At 45.2% G+C, this 19905-nt stretch overlaps 1 protein-coding gene and 1 long non-coding RNA gene across 3 annotated transcripts in view; both read right to left on the bottom strand.

Moving 5' to 3' along the window:
• Positions 1-1720: 1720 nt before the first annotated feature.
• LOC124033722 lies at positions 1721-13678 on the bottom strand. 2 transcript variants are annotated; one of them, XR_006838441.1, is made up of 13 exons: positions 13556-13678; positions 12678-13015; positions 12374-12464; positions 12168-12247; positions 11880-11924; positions 11404-11450; positions 11139-11310; positions 10970-11048; positions 10717-10878; positions 10467-10580; positions 9790-10328; positions 9595-9671; positions 1721-1983 (listed from the first exon to the last, which is right to left on the bottom strand). It is a non-coding gene; the product is annotated as an uncharacterized LOC124033722 (long non-coding RNA). The 2 variants fall into 2 exon arrangements; XR_006838442.1 differs by having other exon boundaries at positions 10717-10875.
• Positions 13679-14217: 539 nt separating this feature from the next.
• Positions 14218-19905, bottom strand: part of LOC124033478 — a 37436-nt gene continuing 31748 nt past the window's right edge. The window contains exons 30-37 of the mRNA XM_046345503.1: positions 19329-19506; positions 18416-18519; positions 17653-18115; positions 17387-17488; positions 17269-17305; positions 17100-17171; positions 15001-16860; positions 14218-14903 (exon numbers count right to left, since the gene is read on the bottom strand). Of these exons, the coding sequence (XP_046201459.1) occupies positions 14809-14903; positions 15001-16860; positions 17100-17171; positions 17269-17305; positions 17387-17488; positions 17653-18115; positions 18416-18519; positions 19329-19506 (2911 nt within the window). The 3' untranslated portion in view covers positions 14218-14808. The remainder of the gene's footprint in view (positions 14904-15000; positions 16861-17099; positions 17172-17268; positions 17306-17386; positions 17489-17652; positions 18116-18415; positions 18520-19328; positions 19507-19905) is intronic.

Genomic DNA, 19905 nt, shown 5'->3' with positions numbered 1-19905 from the left:
TACTTAACCTATCCTAGGTATTCCTTAAAGAGGTGGGGTTTCAGGTGTCTCCGGAAGGTGGTGATTGACTCCGCTGTCCTGGCGTCGTGAGGGAGTTTGTTCCACCATTGGGGGGCCAGGGCAGCGAACAGTTTTGACTGGGCTGAGCGGGAGCTGTACTTCCTCAGTGGTAGGGAGGCGAGCAGGCCAGAGGTGGACATCGGGTGCTGTAGGTGTCCTGGAGGGCATGTAGTTTGCCCCCGGTGATGCGTTGGGCAGACCACACCACCCTCTGAAGAGCCCTGCGGTTGCGGGCGGTGCAGTTACCATACCAGACCGTGATACAGCCTGACAGCATGCTGTACACACATTGCTGTACACACATTGTATATTCAAAACCGTCCCGGCCCACAGTCATACACAGGTACACTTTGTTTACAGCATATCATCACTACCACCAGTAGTGAAGGCAATCTGGAGAACAACTCATAGCTTAGTGTGTCTCCATCAGCCCGACAGAGGTAGTGAGACATCCCTGTTGAGTTTCTAACCAGCATTCTCTGTGGATATTAATAGTCTGGACAATTCGACCCTATGCAGCACCCAGTCCTATCCTTACTGGCACATGACCCATGTGTTGCCCAGCGTGATCACAGGCTTCTGTTGCATTGTGGGAATCCCTGAGAATGTGGTGGTTCTGATAGTCGTGGGCGGAAATTTGAGAGTGGGAACTTCAACATGCGTCTGATGCTGAATCTGGCACTGTGTGACCTGAGGGTCTTTCTGTGCCTGCCTCTAGTTATCAACAACCTACTGAGGGCCTGGGATCTGGGCCCCACCGCCTGCAAGCTGCTCTTCTTTCTGATCTATTGCAGCCTGAATGGTAGTGTGCTGACCATCACCCTGCTGAGTGTGCAGTGCTGCATCCAGGTGCTGTACCCCCACAACTGGGCGCAGCTAGGCCGTATGGGGGAAGAGGCACTCCTCCTGTCCCTGTGGGGGCTGGCAGGGTTCATTGCCTCTACCGCCTTCTCTGTCCTTGACGTCAAAACATACCATGGCGGAAAATCCTGCAGCTCACACTTCCAGAGCCTCAGATAAGAAATGGCCACCCTACTTTTCCAAATGCTGCTGGGATTTGTAGTTCCCTGCTGCATCCTGGTGGCGTCCTACTTCTACCTCTACAGGAGGGTGAGCCAGGCGGCCCTGTTCAGGCAGCGGACGGCGACCAAGCTGGTCATCTGCATCGTTGTCCTTCTTCTGCTTCTGGACTCCGCTGCACCTGTTCAACCTGCTGGCCCTGGTGAACTTGGCCGTGCAGAACGAGGTTGTGGAGAATGTGTGACTCAGCTTGGAATGTCCTCATGGGTTTCACCATCATCAACAGCTGCCTCAACCCTTTCCTCTATGCCTTTGCCTCTTCAGGAATTCCCAAGGCATGCCCCCACCCCACCACCACATGACACTGACTTCCATTGAGTAGATATAATTGTTTAAAGCACTATGTACAAGCATTATGTAACTGACTATTTTTGTTGTGCTTATATTTTGTTAAAATTATTCTAGAGGACATCTGATATGATTGTATTTTATTAGAGCAGCCAGTGAATGTTTTCATAAGGAAATAAGTGCATGTGTGTTATTCAAAAGTAAAATTAAGGAAAAAACATCTGAGTAACTGACAGTGAAATTATATTGCTGTTGACAAATTAAAAGTAGCTAAGTCCACATTTGCCTGCTTCTCAATAGAGTTGACACAATTAAATTACTAATGTATATTTATTTATCAATATTCAGAATGTTACATAAACATAACAAGAGATTCATAAAAAAACAAAGCTGCCTCTGTACACTAAGGATTCAACACAATGGGAAGATGGGGCGATGACCTCAGGTTGTCAACTGGGGTGAGTCTGCGGTCGCAGCTGTGTGTCCTTGACAACCTCCGTCTGCATGGAAGGGACCAGGTACCGTACAGCCCAGTGCACCATGCCATCAGGAATCCTGCACGACACACACACACACACAACACAACACACATACACATACACACACAGTGCTTTCGGAAAGTATTCAGACCACTTGACTTTTTCCACATTTTTGTAGGTTACAGCCTTATCCTAAAATTGATTAAAATAGTCCTCCCCCCCTCATCATCATTCTACACAAAATATCCCATAATGACAAAGCAAAAACAGGATTTTAGAAAAATACATTTACATACACAACCTTTCAAAAGTTTGGGGGTCACAGAAACAACCTTGTTTTTGAAAGAAAACCACATTTTTTGTCCATTAAAATACCATCAAATTGATCAGAAATACAGTGTAGACATTAATGTTGTAAATGACTATTGTAGATGGAAACGGCCCATTATCAGCAACCATGTCCACAACCTCAAACAGTCACACTCCAAACTCCACTATGGCCAAGACCAAAGAGCTGTCAAAGGACACCAGAAACAAAATTGTAGACCTGCACCAGGCTGGGAAGACTGAATCTGCAATAGGTAAGCAGCTTGGTTTGAAGAAATCAACAGTGGGAGCAATTATTAGGAAATGGAAGACATACAAGACCACTGATAATCTCCCTCGATCTGGGGCTCCACGCAAGATCTCACACCGTGGGGTCAAAATGATCACAAGAACGGTGAGCAAAAATCCCAGAACCACACGGGGGGACCTAGTGAATGACCTGCAGAGAGCTGGGACCAAAGTAACAAAGCCTACCATCAGTACATGTCCAGGCCCGTCTGAAGTTTGCTAGAGAGCATTTGGATGATCCAGAAGAAGATTGGGAGAATGTCATATGGTCAGATGAAACCAAACCAGAACTTTTTGGTAAAAACTCAACTTGTCGTGTTTGGAGGACAAAGAATGCTGAGTTGCATCCAAAGAACACCATACCTACTATGAAGCATGGGGGTGGAAACATCATGCTTTGGGGCTGTTTTTCTGCAAAGGGACCAGGACGACTGATCCGTGTAAAGGAAAGAATGAATGGGGCCATGTATCGTGAGATTTTGAGTGAAAACCTCCTTCCATCAGCAAGGGCATTGAAGATGAAATGTGGCTGGGTCTTTCAGCATGACAATGATCCCAAACACACCGCCCGGGCAACGGAGGAGTGGCTTCGTAAGAAGCATTTCAAGGTCCTGGAGTGGCCTAGCCAGTCTTCAGATCTCAACCCCATAGAAAATCTTTGGAGGGAGTTGAAAGTGTTGCCCAGCAACAGCCCCAAAACATCACTGCTCTAGAAGAGATCTGCATGGAGGAATGGGCCAAAATACCAGCAGCAGTGTGTGAAAACCTTGTGAAGACTTACAGAAAACGTTTGACCTCTGTTATTGCCAACAAAGGGTATAATACTTTTTTGCCCCACTGTACGTTAGCACAGCTTAAAACTTATGCTGATTAAAGAAGCAATATAACTGGCCTTCTTTTGACTCGTTGAGTATCTGGAGCATCAGCATTTGTGGGTTCGATTACAGGCTCAAAATGGCTAGAAACAAAGACATTTTTTCTGAAACTCATCAGTCTGTTCTTGTTCTGAGAAATGAAGGCTACTCCATGCGAGACATTGCCAAGAAACTGAAGATCTCGTACAATGCTGTGTACTATTGACCAACATTTTCTCCTTTTCTTAAAAAAAACAAGGACATTCCTAAGTGACCCCAAACTTTTGAACGGTAGTGTAAGTATTCAGACCCTTTACTCAGTACTTTGTTAAAGAACCTTGGCAGCGATTACAGCCTTGAGTCTTGGGTTTGGCGTTACAAGCTTGACACACCTGTATTTTGGGAGTTTCTCCCATTCATCTCTGCAGATCCTCTCAAGCTCTGTCAGGTTGGATAGGGAGTGTTGCTGCACAGCTATTTTCAGGTCTCTCCAGAGATGTTGAATCTGGTTCAAGTTCAGGCTCTGGCTGGGCCACTCAAGGACATTCAGACATTCAAGGACACATGTGCTTAGGGTCATTGTCCTGATGGAAGTCTGAGGTCCTGGGAGCTCTGGAGCAGGTTTTGATCAAGGATCTCTGTACTTTGCTCTGTTCATCTTTGCCTTGATCCTGACTAGCATCCCAGTCCCTGCCACTGAAAAACATCCCCACAGCATGATGATGCCACCACCAAGGTTCACCGTAGGGATGGTGCTAGGATTCCTCCAGAAGTGACACTTGGCATTCAGGCCAAGAGTTCAATCTTGGTTTCATCAGACCAGAGAATATTGTTTCTCATGGTCTGAGTCTTTAGGTGCCTTTTGGCAAACTCTAAGCGGGCTGTCATGTGCCTTTTACTGAGGAGTGGCTTCCATCTAGCCGAGTACTGCAAAGATGGTTGTCCTTCTGTAAGGTTCTCCCATCTCCACAGAGGAACTCTAGAGCTCTGTCAGAGTGACCATCGGGTTCTTGGTTACCTCCCTGACCAAGGCCCCTTATCCCCCGATTGCTCAGTTTGGCCGGGCGACCAGCTCTAGGAAGAGTCTTGGTGGTTCCAAATTTCTTCAATTTAAGAATTTTATATATATTTTTTATTTAACTTCTATTTAACCAGGTAGGCCAGCTGAGAACAAATTCTCATTTACAACTGTGACCTGGCCAAGATAAAACAAAGCAGTGCGACAAAAACAACACAGAGTTACACATAAACAAACGTACAGTCAATAACACAATAGAAACATCTATGTACAGTGTGTGCAAATGTAGAAGAGTAGGGAGGTAAAGGCAATAAATAGGCCATGGAGGTGAAATAATTACAATTTAGCATTAACACTGGAGTGATAGATGTGCAGATGATGAAGTGCAAGTAGAGATCCTGGGGTGCAAAAGAGTAAGAGAATAAGTAACAATATGGGGATAAGGTAGTTGGGTGTGCTATTTACAGATTGGCTGTTGTGGTATCCCAGGAGGTCTACCCCCCGGGGAATGGTAATAGAGGGGAGGTAAGTGAGGCGTCGTTGGCTCCCTCTGCTGGGAATACTGGGCTGGGCACCCGACACGGACATCTCCAAGTGGAGGTAATTAGGGTAAAGTGCCAACCAGCCGTGGAGGCCAAATAAAAGGAGCACTGTGGCATACCACAAGAGAGAACGGGGAGAGACCGACACCGAGCAAAAGTAGAGTATGAGGACCGAGCCAAACCTAAGTGATTTTCTTCCGATCCTCGACTTCGGTGATTTCATCTATAAAATAGCCTCCAACACTCTACTCAACAAACTGGATGCAGTCTTTCACAGTGCCATCCGTTTTGTCACCAAAGCCCCATACACTACCCACCATTGCGACCTGTACGCTCTCGTTGGTTGGCCCTCGCTTCATACTCGTCGCCAAACCCACTGGCTACAGGTTATCTACAAGTCTCTGCTAGGTAAAGCCCCGCCTTATCTCAGCTCACTGGTCACCATAGCAGCACCCACTCGTAGCACGCGCTCCAGCAGGTATATCTCACTGGTCACCCCCAAAGCAAATTCCTCCTTTGGTCATCTTTCCTTCCAGTTCTCTGCTGTCCATGACTGGAACGAATTGCAAAAATCTCTGAAGCTGGAGACACATCTCCCTCACTAGCTTTAAGCACCAGCTGTCAGAGCAGTTTACAGATCACTGCACCTGTACTTAGCCTATCTGTAAACAGCCCATCTACCTACCTCATCCCCATACTGGTATTTATTTATTTTGCTTCTTTGCACCCCAGTATTTACCTGCACATTCATCTTCTGCCGATCTACCATTCCAGTGTTTAATTGCTATATTGTAATTACTTCGTCACCATGGCCTATTTATTTCCTTAACTTACCTAATTTGCACTCAATGTATATAGACTTTTTGTTTTTTTGTTTGTTCTACTGTATTATTGACTGTATGTTTTGTTTATTCCATGTGTAACTCTGTGTTGTTGTATGTGTCGAATTGCTACGCTTTATCTTGGCCAGGTAGCAGTTGCAAGTGATAACTTGTTCTCAACTAGCCTACCTGGTTAAATAAAGGTGAAATAAAATACATTTATATTTATTTTCTGGCTTAGTAAAGTTGTTTTTGCGGACTAAAACCTCCCTGTCTCTGTGTCAACCTCTGCACGCTCAACCCAACACCCCACGGTTTACCACCCTGTGTACAGGTACAGTGAATGGCAAGCTGTTCTGACAGCTGATGCTTAAAGTTAGAGAGGGATATACAAGACTCCAGCTTCAGTGATTTTTGCAATTCGTTCCAGTCATTGGCAGCAGACAACTGGAAGGAAAGGCAGCCAAAGGGAGTGTTGGGTTTGGGTGTGACCAGTGAAATATACCTGTGGGGTGGGGCTTCACCTAGCATAGACTTATAGATGACCTGGAGCCAGTGGGTTTGGCGACGAATATGTAGTGAGACCCAGCCAACGAGAGCATACAGGTCGCAGTGGTGGGTAGTGTATGGGGCTTTGGTGACAAAACGGATGGTACTGTGATAGCAAGCTGGATGTAGTCTGAATAGAGTGTTGGGGGCTAAAAGGACATCGCCAGTCAAGGATCGGTAGGACAATCAGTTTTACGAGGGTATGTTTGGCAGCATGAGTGAAGGAGACTTTGTTGTGAAATAGGAAGCCGATTCTAGATTTAATTTTGGATTGGAGATGCTTAATGTGAGTATGGAAAGAGAGTTTACAGTCTAACCAGACACTTAGAATATGTGGACAACTACAAATGTCTAACTCAGAACCATCCAGAGTAGTGATGCTAGTCGGGCGGGAGGGTGCGGGCAGAAATCGGTTGAAGAGCATGCACTTAGTTTTACTTGCATTTAAAAGCAGTTGGAGGTCTCGGAATGAGTGTTGTATGGCATTGAAGCTCGTTTGGTGGTTTGTTAGCAGTGTCCAAAGAAGGATCAGTTGTATACAGAATGGTGTCGTCTGCGTAGAGGTGGATCAGAGAATCACCAGCAGCAAGAGTGACATCATTGATATATACAGAGAAAAGAGTTGGCCCAAGAATTGAACCCTGTGGCACCCTCATAGAGACTGCCAGAGGTCTGGACAACAGGCCCTCCAATTTGACACACTGAACTCTATCTGAGAATGTGTTGGTGAACCAGGCGAGACAGTCATTTGAGAAGCCACGGCTGTTGAGTCTGCCGATAAGAATATGGTGATTGACAGAGTTGAAAGCCTTGGCCATGTCGATGAAGACGGCTGCACAGTACTGTCTTTTATTGATGGCGGTTATGATATCGTTTAGGACCTTCAGCGTGGCTGAGGTGCACCCATGACCAGCTCGGAAACCAGATTACATAGTGGAGAAGGGACGGTGGGATTCAAAATGGTCTGTGATCTGTTTGTTAACTTGGCTTTCAAAGATTTTTAGAAAGGCAGGGCAGGATGGATATAGGTCTTTAGCAGTTTGGGTCTAGAGTGTCTCCCCTTTGAACAGGGGGATGACCGCGGCAGCTTTCCAATCTTTGGGGATCTCAGATGATACGTAAGAGAGGTTGAACAAGCTAGTAATAGGAGTTACAACAATTTCAGATTATAATTTTAGAAAGGAGGGTCCAGATTGTCTAGCGCAGCTGATTTGTAGGGATTCAGATTTTGCATCAGCTGTCTGGATTTGGGTGAAGGAGAAGCAGGTGGGGTGGCTTGGGCACATTGCTGCAGTGGGTGCTGAGATGTTGGTCGGGTTAGTGTTAGCCAGGTGGAAAGCATGGCCAGCCGTAGAAAAATGCTTATTGAAATGATTGATTATGTAGATTTATCGGTGGTGACAATGTGTCCTATCCTCAGTGCAGTGGGCAGCTGGGAGGAGGTGCTCTTATTCTACATGAACTTTAGTGTCCCAAAACTTTTTGGCGTTAGTGCTACAGGATGCACATTTCTGTTTGAAAAAGCTAGCCTTTGCTTTCCTAACTGACTGAGTATATTGATTCCTGACTTCCCTGAAAAGTTGCATATCGCGGGGGCTATTCGATGCTAATGCAGAACGCCACAGGATGTATTTGTGCTGGTCAAGGGCAGTCAAGTCTGGGGTGAACCAAGGGCTATATCGGTTCTCTGTTCTTATGGATTTAGGGTTGTACCTGGTAGGTTCCTTGATCATTTGTGTGAGATTGAAGGCATTTAGCATAGATTGTAGGATGGCCGGGGTGTTAAGCATGTCCCAGTTTAGGTCATCTAACAGCACGAACTCTGAAGATAGACGGGGGGCAATCAATTCACATATGTTGTCCAGGGCACAGCTGGGGGCTGAAGGGAGTCTATAACAAGCGGCAACGGTGAGACTTGTTTCTGGAAAGGTGGATTTTTAAAAGTAGAAGCTCGAATTGTTTGGGCACAGACCTGGATAGTATAACAGAACTCTGCAGGCTAACTCCGCCCCCTTTGGCAGTTCTATCTTGTCGGAAAATGTTATAGTTAGGGATGGAAATGTAAGGATTTTGGTGGCCTTCTTAAGCCAGGATTCAGACAAGGCTAGGATATCCGGGTTGGCGGAGTGTGCTAAAGCAGTGAATAAAACAAACTTAAGGAGGAGGCTTCTAATGTTAACATAAATGAAACCAAGGCCTTTATGGTTACAGAAGTCAACAAATGAGAGTGCCTGGGGAATGGAGCTAGGGGCTGCAGGGCCTGGGTTAACCTGTACATCACCAGAGGAACAGAGGAGGAGTAGGATAAGGGTACGGCTAAAGGCTATAAGAACTGGTCGTCTAGTGTGTTCGGAACAGAGAGTAAAAGAAGCAGATTTTTGGGTGCGGAGGAATAGATGATTCAAGCAATACTAAAGTGTAAAAAAAATAGCAGATCCGTACTACATTGGGTGAGGTGGGTTGCAGGAGAGTATGTTCAGTCCGTAGATGGAAAATTAGATTAAAAAGATATATACATGGGACAAACAGACATCTGACGGCTACGCCATCTTGGAACACGCATAAGAATGATGGAGGCCACTGTGTACTTGGGGACTTTCAATGCTGCAGAAATGTTTTCATACCCTTCCACAGATATGTGCCTCTAAACAATCCTGTCTCTGAGCTCGAAATCAAATCAAATTGTATTTGTTACATGCGCCGAATACAACCTTACCTTAACATGAAATGCTTACTTACAAGCCCTTATTCAACAACGCAGTTCAAGAAATAGAGTTAAGAAAATATTTACGAAATAAAATTACATAACAATAACAAGGCTTTATACAGGGGGTACAGGGTCAATGTGGACAATCTACTGACAATTCCTTTGACATCATGGCTTGGTTTTTGCTATGACAAGCACTGTCAACTGTGGGACCTTATATAGACAGGTGCGTGCCTTTCCAAATCATGTCCAATCAATTGAATTTACCACAGGTAGAATTCAATCAAGTTGTAGAAATATCTCAAGGATGATCAATGGAAACAGGATGCACCGGAGCTCAATTTCAAGTCTCATAGCAAAGGGTATGAATAATTATGTATTTCAGTTTTTTTTATACATTTGCAAAAATGTCTAAAAACCGTTTTTTTGCTTTGTCATTATGGGGTACTGTGTGTAGATTGCTGAAGATGTGTATTTATTTAATCAATTTTAGAATAAGGCTGTAAAGTAACAAAATGTGGAAAAAGCAAAGAGGTCTGAGTACTTTCCGAAGGCACGGCACACACACACGGTTTACTTACTTTAAATGGCTTAGATCCTTCGAAATGCGGCCACACAGCTGATAAGAATATGAGAACGAAGTGCCATCACTGTGAATCTGAGAGAGCAAGACAGATAATTTACTTCACACCAATCTAACAAAACGGACAGGTTAAAAATTCCACTAAATGGTCAATATATATCCTATTTCTTGGTTGAAAACTGGTCACCCTTACATTGGAGGACCTCCGGGGGGCTATTGCTGCAACTGCCTTCTGTTTGCAGCTGCTTCCCTCCCCAATCCTGGAAACCTCCTGAGTTTCAAACATCCAGGAGGGCAGGCTGCAGTTCTTCTGCATATTTTCCTCCTCCCAGGTGATATCATTATCCTTGGGGGACTGCACAGAACTCTTCTTCTTAACCTTCCTACACCTCTTCACAACATCCTCCTCCACCTGATCCTGCTGCTCCGTGACTGGAAGTTGAAGTGTTGTGGTTTAGCCACTGTGGTGGAGCTTCATGCCAGAGCGTTGGTGCTTTGTAGATAGACTCACAGTGGAGGAGCCGCCACTGGAGGGGAGTAGGCTGTGGGAGGGGCCTGGTTTTTGATAAGGAGGAAGGGAGTGCTCGCCTGACCTTTGGGTAGCCCCATGGGTCAGGGTTGGCACCTGGGTGTTGGTTGCCAGGGGAAACGTTGCAAGGGTGACTGGTTGTGGAGTGGGGTCGAGCAGAGACGGGCTCTTCTGGAGGGGGAGGGGCTCCGAGGTGATGGATTCTGTCAGGGAACCAATGAGAGACAGTAGTTAGAATATCTCTAGTACGGCGCAAAGACAAATGTGCATGGTGTGACGTGTGTGTGTGTGTGTGTGTATAGAGGTTGAATGATTGAAAAGTTAAAAGGAAAGGAGCACACCGTCAGATGCAGAGGAGGTCCTGAGCAGATCAGCTGCTGGAGCAAACATGTCCCATGGGCTCGCCACTGCTCCTCCGGTCACCCCTGACACCACCTCACCATCCATACTCTCCTCTAGAGAGAGGGAGAGAAAAATATAGATATTTGTACACACACTGGGCTCTATTGTGGTAGCAGCATACTTCAGCTAGCAGTAACGGATAGCAAATACTTAATCTACAGCATGGACCAGTTAACAAACATAACTCACGGGAAAGTGTGGGACCATGAGCAGGATGTCTTCTCTCCAGAGGCACTGGCCTGTCAGTCTGCCTAATGTAAGCAGCAACGATTGGTTGATCGGTCTCTGGTGGGTCTGTCATTCTGTCTTCAGATGGAGGGACCAGTCCACTCTGCGTTTCACTGTTGTCTTCTAAATAAAACAACGGTCAGCTCAGAAAGACCGAACAGGTGTAAGTGATTTTCAGGTGTGAGAGAGAGGGTGAGACACCCTTAAGTGTTACCTGAGGGTGTGTGTAGTTTCTGGGTCAGATCATCTGGGATGTGTAGGTGAGACACAGGGACATTGAAAGTATCCTCCCTCTAGGAAAAAACAACAAACTTCTTGTAAAGTTGCAGATTTCCTACTGTTTTCTTACATTTAATAGGTTGGTCACACACACACACACACACCTTATATCTGAACCTTTCAATAGCCCATCTGGTGCCAGTGTGTGTGAGGGCGTGGTAGGTGGAGGGCTGTGGGGAGGGGGGGTTTGTGGGTGTCCTCAGGAGTTCCATCACATCCTTCAACAAAGACTGGCGCCAGTCATGCTGCCACTCCCCCAGCAGCTCTGACTGAACTCTAGTAGATAGGAAACACAGTCATATACACAGGTGTGGCAAACAATAAGGATACAAATCATCAATGTAGTGCAGAGTGTATAGAGTTCCATACCAGACTGGGTGTTTTGAGTATGGACAGAATCCTGTGCAAGCAGGGATCTGGGGATAAGAGAAAACACATGATCAACAAATACAATATATAAAGTAATGTACACATGTATTATATACAACAAAAAATGCACAAACACAGACTCTTGTCTCTACCTTCTTGCCCTTTGTGCGGTTGTCTGTGCCCAATAATGTTTGTACCCTGTTTTGTGCTGCTGCCATGATGTTGTCATGTGTTGCTGCCATGCCATGTTGTCGTCTCAGGTCTCCCTTTATGTAGTGTCGTGTTGTCTCTCTTGTTGTGATGTGTTTTGTCCAATATTTTCATTTAATAAATTTTTATTTTTAATATCAGCCCCCGTCCCCGCAGGAGGCCTTTTGGTAGGCCGTCATTGTAAATAAGAATATGTTCTTAACTGACTTGCCTCGTTAAATACAATTTTCAAAAACAACATATAAATAGACACACCCCATACTCACCTCCATGTTGTACAGATCTTTTGTCTGACTGAGTTGAGCGATGTGCTGAAACAAAAGCAAGTTGGAGAGTCACTACATTTAATGTGTGTATCACAGGAGGCTAGTGAGGAGAGAACAGCTCATAATAATGGCTGGAACGGAGCAAATGGAATGGCATCAAAGACCTGGAAACCATGTGTTTAATGTATTTGTCACCATTTCACTCAATCCGCTCCAGTCATTAGAATGAGCCTGTTCTTCCCAATTAAGGTGCATATGTGTGGGTGTGCCAGGAGGTGCATCTCTTACCAGCAAGGGGTGTTGTCTTTAGCAGCCCCAGCTGATGTGGTGGTCAGCTCACCAACCGATAAGTAAAACTGGCTCCTTGTCTGAGTAGATGAGGACACATTTAGAGTAAAATAAAATATGAATGGTAAAGAATAAAGAACAGGAGCTGTCTCTCTAAGACCAAAGGACTACTCTAGTACCAGTATCATAGGATCATTCACACGCACCTGCTCAGAGTCCATGTTGAACTACAGGGTGTATGAATACACACACACTGTGCAATTAATGAGACTGGAGAAGCACTCACGGTCCTCCTGCCTGCCAGAGGATACAGATAGATAGAAATGCATCACCATTTGCTGTATGGTTTTTAATGACCTTAATAAGTTTTGTCTAGTCTTGTTTCTCCTTATGTTGGCTGTTACATTTGTACTGGGCTTAAAAATAAATGGTTTATAGGTGGGTTTTAGACATACATGTAATTTAATATGATCTCATAGGCCTCTACGCTTGTCCTAAATGTTAACTCACTCCTGAAGAGTCTCCCAGGCGTCCTGGGTCAGTATGGTGGGGATGTGCACCACTCCATCAGAGAGGAACAGCAACGTTGTCAAACCCTCAGTCGGCCGGGCTTGGAACTCTGACATTCGGCCGACACACACACACACACACACACCTTCTAAACTTGGAACACAGGCCTTGCATGAAGTGTATGTACTAGATGCCTCATTACCCCAACAACATGCACTTTTATCAGAGTGTTCTTCTTTTCCTCCTTTGGCTCTGTACCATAACTCAGGATGACCTGCTCTATCCAGGACTCCAACTTAGTCCTCCTACCCCGAGTCATGGCCACGCACCCTAAAACACTGGAGACAGGCATGTACAGAATAATGTGACAGTTGAGAGTTGATGGCACTAGTCCCTTATACTATTTTCAGTATACTAGCTAGTTACCTGTTATTACACTGACTGTGGTAACTATAATATCCATACACAGTTGTGGATTTATTAACTAGCTAAACATTGCAGTGAAAGGCCTAGCTAATAGGATAGATCATATCGAGAAAACATCAATACCAACTTTAACGTTAACGTTACTTAGCTAGCTTTGTTGTGAACTGTACTGCGAAGTCTTCCTCCTACTCATGTGACAGCAAACTTAGCTGCTTACCCCTAACGTTAGCTAGCTACTGTAGATCCCCTAGGTCAGTGGTTCATAACCTTTTTTTAGTTACTGTACCACCAACTGAATTTTGCTTTGCCCGGAGTACCCCCTCATGTGCATTTGGTCTTATGTGTCTACTCAATTACTACCCCTGGTTGGGAACCACTGCCCTAGGTCGTCATGTCGTTCAGATTTACACTATTACATTTGGGAACAGCGGCAATTATATATTGCAACTCACCTGATAGTAAAACAACGACAACCACCTTTGAGTCTGATTGAATGTAGCGGTTCCACTGACTGATGTTACTTTATTTACGTTCCGTTGGGGAACCTTTCCACAGCAAATGGTTCCCACTGCAATCCCCTATCATGGGAAACACTGTTCACGCCATTTCGATACCGATATGTGTGTCCTGTCCCACTGCACACGCACACGTTATATTCCTTTCCTTGTCCATTCATGACCCCTTATCTAAAATGTCTGTATTAAAGCACTTGTGGGGAACACCTGTATAGTCCCTTCATCTACCCTTAAAAAAAGAAAGATGAGGAAATTATGTCTTTAGGAGTAACTTATTGGGAGCAACATCCCCTAGTGTAATTGCTCCCCTCTGTCTGCCCTTGACAATATGTCCTTGGAGACAGGTGATGGCCAGATATGGTTCTGCAACCACATATTACCTTAATCAATCCAATAATTTCTGTCCGTCAAGGTGTGTCGTGGAGGGCATATGGGAATAGGGCAATGATTCACTCTGGTACTACCATGAAGAAACACTTCTATCTCTCCCCTTCCACCAACTTTTGTCATACATCTCTGGTTTAGGCATAGTTATAGACATTTGAAAGAGATTGGGAGCTAGGAACTAAGAGACGGACTGAAACATGATAAAGACATCATGACATTATGAATATTACTTTTAATTATCATACGTACTGTATCTCATATACATTTACATTTACATTTAAGTCATTTAGCAGACGCTCTTATCCAGAGCGACTTACAAATTATTGTAAACATATTTCACCACAGTTGATGTATTACATAATCATACAATACGTGCAATGCAAATGTAAACATGGTTGAGAAAAAAAAGACACGTTGCTGGGTCAGTCCATTTGTGTCACACAGAGGGGGTCTCAGTTCTTTGGTCCGATGTTCCACCCTCTGTGGTTTTCTGCTGTGATGTGGTCCCTGTACTCAGTCCCATGGACTCCCCCCCATTTATTTTACTGTGGTCTCCCCTGCCTCTATCACAGTAGTTGGTCCCTTGTTTGACTTGCTCTCTACCACCTCCTTAGTTTTGAACTCTTTTTCATCTGACACATTGCTCCCTCCTTCCCTCTTTTTATCCCCATCCTTTTTACACAACTCTCTTTCTTCATTTGATTTATTCCCTTCTACTCCCTGCCTCATTCATTATCTCATCTACCTTCTGCAGACCCACCTCCTCTTTTATGGTTTTGCATATGTTGTGCACCAATGATTTGTTATTTTTCTTTCTCTGTGGCCCTCCTGACATCTTCCTTGCTACGTTTCTCTTCTGTCTCCTTGTTCCTCTCTACCCTCTCAGCATTCAGGTCATCTGTAGGAGAGGAAAGGGAAGGACAAAATGTTATTTTCAACAGGTTAATTCCAAATTTCAAGCAATATTATTATTACTATTGAAAGCACACACTTACTTGTAGCCTTAGTCATGGACAGCAGTCCCATTGCAGGATTAAGGCTAATTCTCTCCTCAGGTAATGGTTGAATAGCATTAGTTGGTGTAGGGCTAGCAGAGTTAGTGGGTGTTGGACTGGAAGAGTTAGTGGGCCTATGAGGAGAAGAGTTAGTGGGACTATGAGTAACATAATTAGTGGGGATTGAGATAGTGGTGTGTGTAGTAGAGTTAGTAGGTTTAGTGGTGTTGGTGGGATTTGAAGGGTTAGTGGGGGTGTTGGTAGTAGAGTTAATGAGGTTAGGGCTACTGATGAGGACAGAAGAGTTAGTGTCAGTGGTGATATTAGAACAGCCTGTAGAGATAGTGGTGACGGGGCTAGAGTTAATGGGGGTGGGGTTAGTGGTCAGGCTAGTAGAGTTAGTTGGGATGGGACTAGTAGTGTTAGTAGTGGTGTGAGTAGAAGAGAATATGGGGGAGGAAACATTGGTGGAGTTAGTTGAGTGAGTGGCAGTGGGGATAGAAGTGACAGTGGGGGAGTGATTATTAGAGATAATTGGAATCAGACTGCTAGGGACAGTAGCAGTGTAAGCAGCACAGTTAGTGGAAGTTGAGCTGGTAGAGCAAGTAGGGATAGGACTAGTAGAGTTAGTGGGGCTTGAGGTAGAAGTGAAGTTGACAGAGTTAGTTGCGCTGGTATTGTGAGTTCCGGTTTGGGTAGTGTTGGAGTCCGTGGAGTTTATGGAGATATGGGTAGGAGTGGAAGCACCATTCATAGAATTAAGCGTCGATGTTGTTATAGTAGCAGCAGGAGATGGAGGTGGGGTAACTGAATTAGTAATTAGGGTAGTGGGGGTGGGACACAGAGAGGTAGTGGGACACAGAGAGTTAGTGGGGGAGGGACACAGAGAGGTAGTGGGGGTGGGAGTAGAAGTGTTGTTGCCAGCATAAGCAATTATGGAGATGGGAGTATTTAGTGTTGGAGTTGTCGAGTCAGTAGAAGTTGAGGTGGTAGTATCAGTAAGGGTAGGGCTAGAAGCATTAGTGATGGGGGTTGTTGATGTATGGGTATCAGTATTAGTGTTAACAGGTGTTGGGGCAGTAATGCCTGTAATGGTGATTGTGACTAGATTAGAGATGGACGATGCAGGGGTGGTTGGGGTGGTGGAGTCAGTGGAGGCAGGGGGAGTTGGGGTGGGGGTAATAGTGGGGATAGAGTCAAAGTTCATGTCAGTAGGGGGGGTGGAAGTTGTAATATTCATAGGACCAGATGTAGTTGTGATGGAGGTATTGGTAGTGGTTGTGGCAGGGTTAGTACTGGGGATGAAGGTGGTGGTGTTGGGGGTGGGCGCTGTAGTATTGATAGGGGTAGGTGCAGACATTGTAGAGGGGATGATGTCATTGGGGGTTGAATTAGAGGAAGTAGCAGTAGTAGAAACAGGGATGGAAGAGTTAGTGTGATCTGGGACAGGTGAGGGAATGATGGTGTCAATGAGAATATAAACGTTTGTGGGATCTGGGACAGGGGAGGGAATGATGGTGTCAGTGAGAATAGAAGAGTTAGTGGGATCTGGGACAGGGGAGGGAATGATGGTGTCTGTGGGAATAGAAGAGTTAGTGGGATCTGGGACAGTGATGGGAATAGTGGTGTCAGTGGGGATAGGTTTAGAACTGGTAGGGGTATCAGTGATACTAGGGGTGGGGTCTGTGGGGGAACATGCTTCTCCTTCCTGTATTTGGGATAGGTCATTCTCAGGGGTGAGATGACTGTAGATCGTGGGAGGTGGGGTTGGGCATCGCTTAATTATTGGCTTAGGAGGCAGAGCAGGTTTCCCAGCTGACTCATGTGTGGACACACTCTGTCGGACCGCTCGTCTCGTATCTAAAGAGAAAGAAGATGAGCATAAGATACACAAAATTGTATACAATAGTGTGTGTGTGTGTGTGTGTGTGTGTGTGTGTGTGTGTGTGTGTGTGTGTGTGTGTGTGTGTGTGTGTGTGTGTGTGTGTGTGTGTGTGTGTGTGTGTGTGTGTGTGTGTGTGTGTGTGTGTGTGTGTGTGCGTGTGCGTGTGCATGTGTGTGTTTGTCTGCATGAGTGTATTTGTGCATGTGTGTGTTACCTGATGAGGTGGACATGGTCCGGGGCTTCATAAATGTGGGTGGGGGCTCAGGTTTATTATCAATGATAGTGCCTGAAACCGAGACAGAAAATGAAGGAAAACACACATCCATTACCACACAGACTTGCACATATACTCTAGCAAGTGTTATATGAGTAAAAGGACTTACCCTCTGATTCAGCTTTTTTCATCTCTCCCTCCTGACTCTGTAGAATGGAATAAGAAGTTTTATGTTTTCCATATAGACACACAACCACATACACACTCAGATAAATGCACATACACACCTGTGTCTCTCCTGGCTGAGCTTTGGACACACCAATACGTTGTAGCATGAGCTGGAGGCGCTGCTCAAAGCCATGATGGCTGTCAGACGAGTGTTTCTGAAACTAACCAGAACCAAGGAGAAGCAGTCAGTGCCGATAAGACCAAACTAAAGAATGCTCAAAATAAAAGCAAAAACAATCCTTTCTTAGGTGGTGTAGAATTGACCAAATTGCTTTAACCCATCAAATTGTTTCAAAGGGTCGGTTGAACACATTTGAATATCTACCTTCCCTTGTGCAGTGTTCTTGGTGTTCCCAGCATTGGCTGCGGATCCAGAGAGCAGAATGAGAGACTGTGACTTCCCCTCTCTTAGTGCACGACGGGGTGGAGCCTCACCCCTCAGTGGATTGGGACCATCAGGAGGGGTTTCTGCTTCCACTGGATCTGCTGTCACAACGTTGTCATCCACACTCTCCTTCTCTTTCACTTTTTCATTCTCCTTCACTTGATCTTTTTCAGCTCTGGTGGCCTCCCTAAGAGGCCGAATTAGGTCGGCGATGGAGGTCTTCTTGGCCTTCCCCTCTTGGCTTCCCTCTGATTTCACAGCCCTCCGCTTTTTAAGGGTGAAGAACTCGCCCAGCTTCCTCCGTAGGGTTCTGGAAGGAGCGGGGCAAGGGACGGCGCTAGCAGGCCCTACTTCCACTTCCTGTTCAGTAATGGGAGGTTCCTCAGACTCATTCTGTGTTTTCCTGAAAGAAGAGTCAGAGTAGCACAGGATCAGCATGTGTGTGTTTGTCAATCATAGGGCCCAAGTTTTTCCTGGCCATGTGGCCTGAGCTGGACAAGCTAGGGCCTGCATGCAGGTAATGTGGTCAGGAAAATGTTATAAATTATATTCCTTGAATGTACTTTTTGGAGGTTGTTATGAATATGAGCATCTCATAAATTACTCAAATTTAAAGAGGTTAATTGTGAGCTGGTTAAGATGTGTTGGGGATGAGATAGTGAAGTGTCAGATTATCTAAAAATGAGTTTGGTCAGATACTCACATGGTGTCGACAGGAAGGACTCTCTTAGTAAAGAACTCTTCAACTCCCTCATCAACTCGCCCCATGTGATTAGGGACTCCATTTTCATTGTCAACCACCGATTCCTGTGTCACACCCATGCACACACGCACAGAGAAAGACATGTGTTTTACGACATCTGTGATTATTAGGTGTTTGTGTGTGAGAATGTGTGTGAGTGCAGTTAGACTACCAGAAAAATAGAAAGCAAAAGGGTTTCCAATTCGTGGAAAGAGTGCTATGTTGGAAATCAGGTTACTGAGAGCAGTTTACTTCATATAGCACATAGTAATTATTACATAAAATTGTCACCTCATGAGCTCAGACTTCCCTGACACACATAATATACACATCAACACCTCATATATCCCCTAGATCTACATTATCACACTACCATTGGTATGTACAATTACCAATGACTGACTCAGAAAACCATTAATACCCTATGATGTCATCTCTTGTGGCACTAAGGCTGCCCATGTGATTAGGTTTGGTTTAGTTCATCCAACAAAACCAGCATTACATGTGCAACTCTGATCGTGACTGATCCAGTACCAATGGCAGGCATACAATGGATAAGGTAATGATGGCTAAAGTAGAGAAAATTCACACATACCTACCAAGAAAAAGCCCACCAGCTTCAGACGAAGCATTATAAAGCCCTAGATATTAGCCACATACAATCACAATCCTATACACAAAGGCAATCCCCCCAAACACACACTATTGGTGTAGAATATGCAAGCAGCTGGTTGCTGTTGCGATACAAGTACCTTGAATCAAGCAGGCACCAGGCATCTTCCCTCCATCCCTCCCTCTCCCCACTGTACCCTATCACATCTCCCCTCACCATTACGCTTCTACACAGCACCCATTTTTTTCCATCCCTCTGTACCTGTGGTCTGCTGGGGCGGAGGTGTTGGTTTTGTCGGTGTGGTCTAGGTCTGTTGCGGGTGTAGTGCCTCAGCGCCGGCCCACCCAATGGAAGCTCCATAAGGGGAGACACAGCACTCGGTTGCCGTGGCTGTTGCCGAGGCACGGTTGCTAAGAGCACCAGCAGCAGTATTCCCTGCCTCCACCAAGGTAGGAGGGGCCAAGCCGAGCTAGACTGACAGATTTGACAACAAGGGGCCTCGCCCTTCTACCCCCCCCCCCTTCCTACGAAAGCGTGAGAAAGACCAAAAGAATAAGACAGAGAAAGAATGGAGTAATTTAGAACTTGCGTTAGAGGGAGAGTGGTGCAGGTGCACAAGGCAGTCTAGCATATATTAATTTATAATATAAATTAAGGTTCTTCATGGAACTGACCAAAATGCAGGAAGGGTATAATATGTGCTAAAATTACAAATTAATTTTACATGGATGGGTTATAGAAAATGATTGGCGATCTAGGCAATGGGTTTCTGGTGTGTAAATCTCCAAGATGTGATTAAAATATCAAGCAAGGGAAAACCAGGGAGGGGACTAAAATT

Source organism: Oncorhynchus gorbuscha, linkage group LG04 (assembly GCF_021184085.1).
Source record: "Oncorhynchus gorbuscha isolate QuinsamMale2020 ecotype Even-year linkage group LG04, OgorEven_v1.0, whole genome shotgun sequence".
Taxonomy (NCBI): Eukaryota; Metazoa; Chordata; class Actinopteri; order Salmoniformes; family Salmonidae; genus Oncorhynchus; species Oncorhynchus gorbuscha.
The sequence above is the reverse complement of the archived record's forward strand: the minus strand, read 5'-3'. Positions and strand labels throughout refer to the sequence as shown.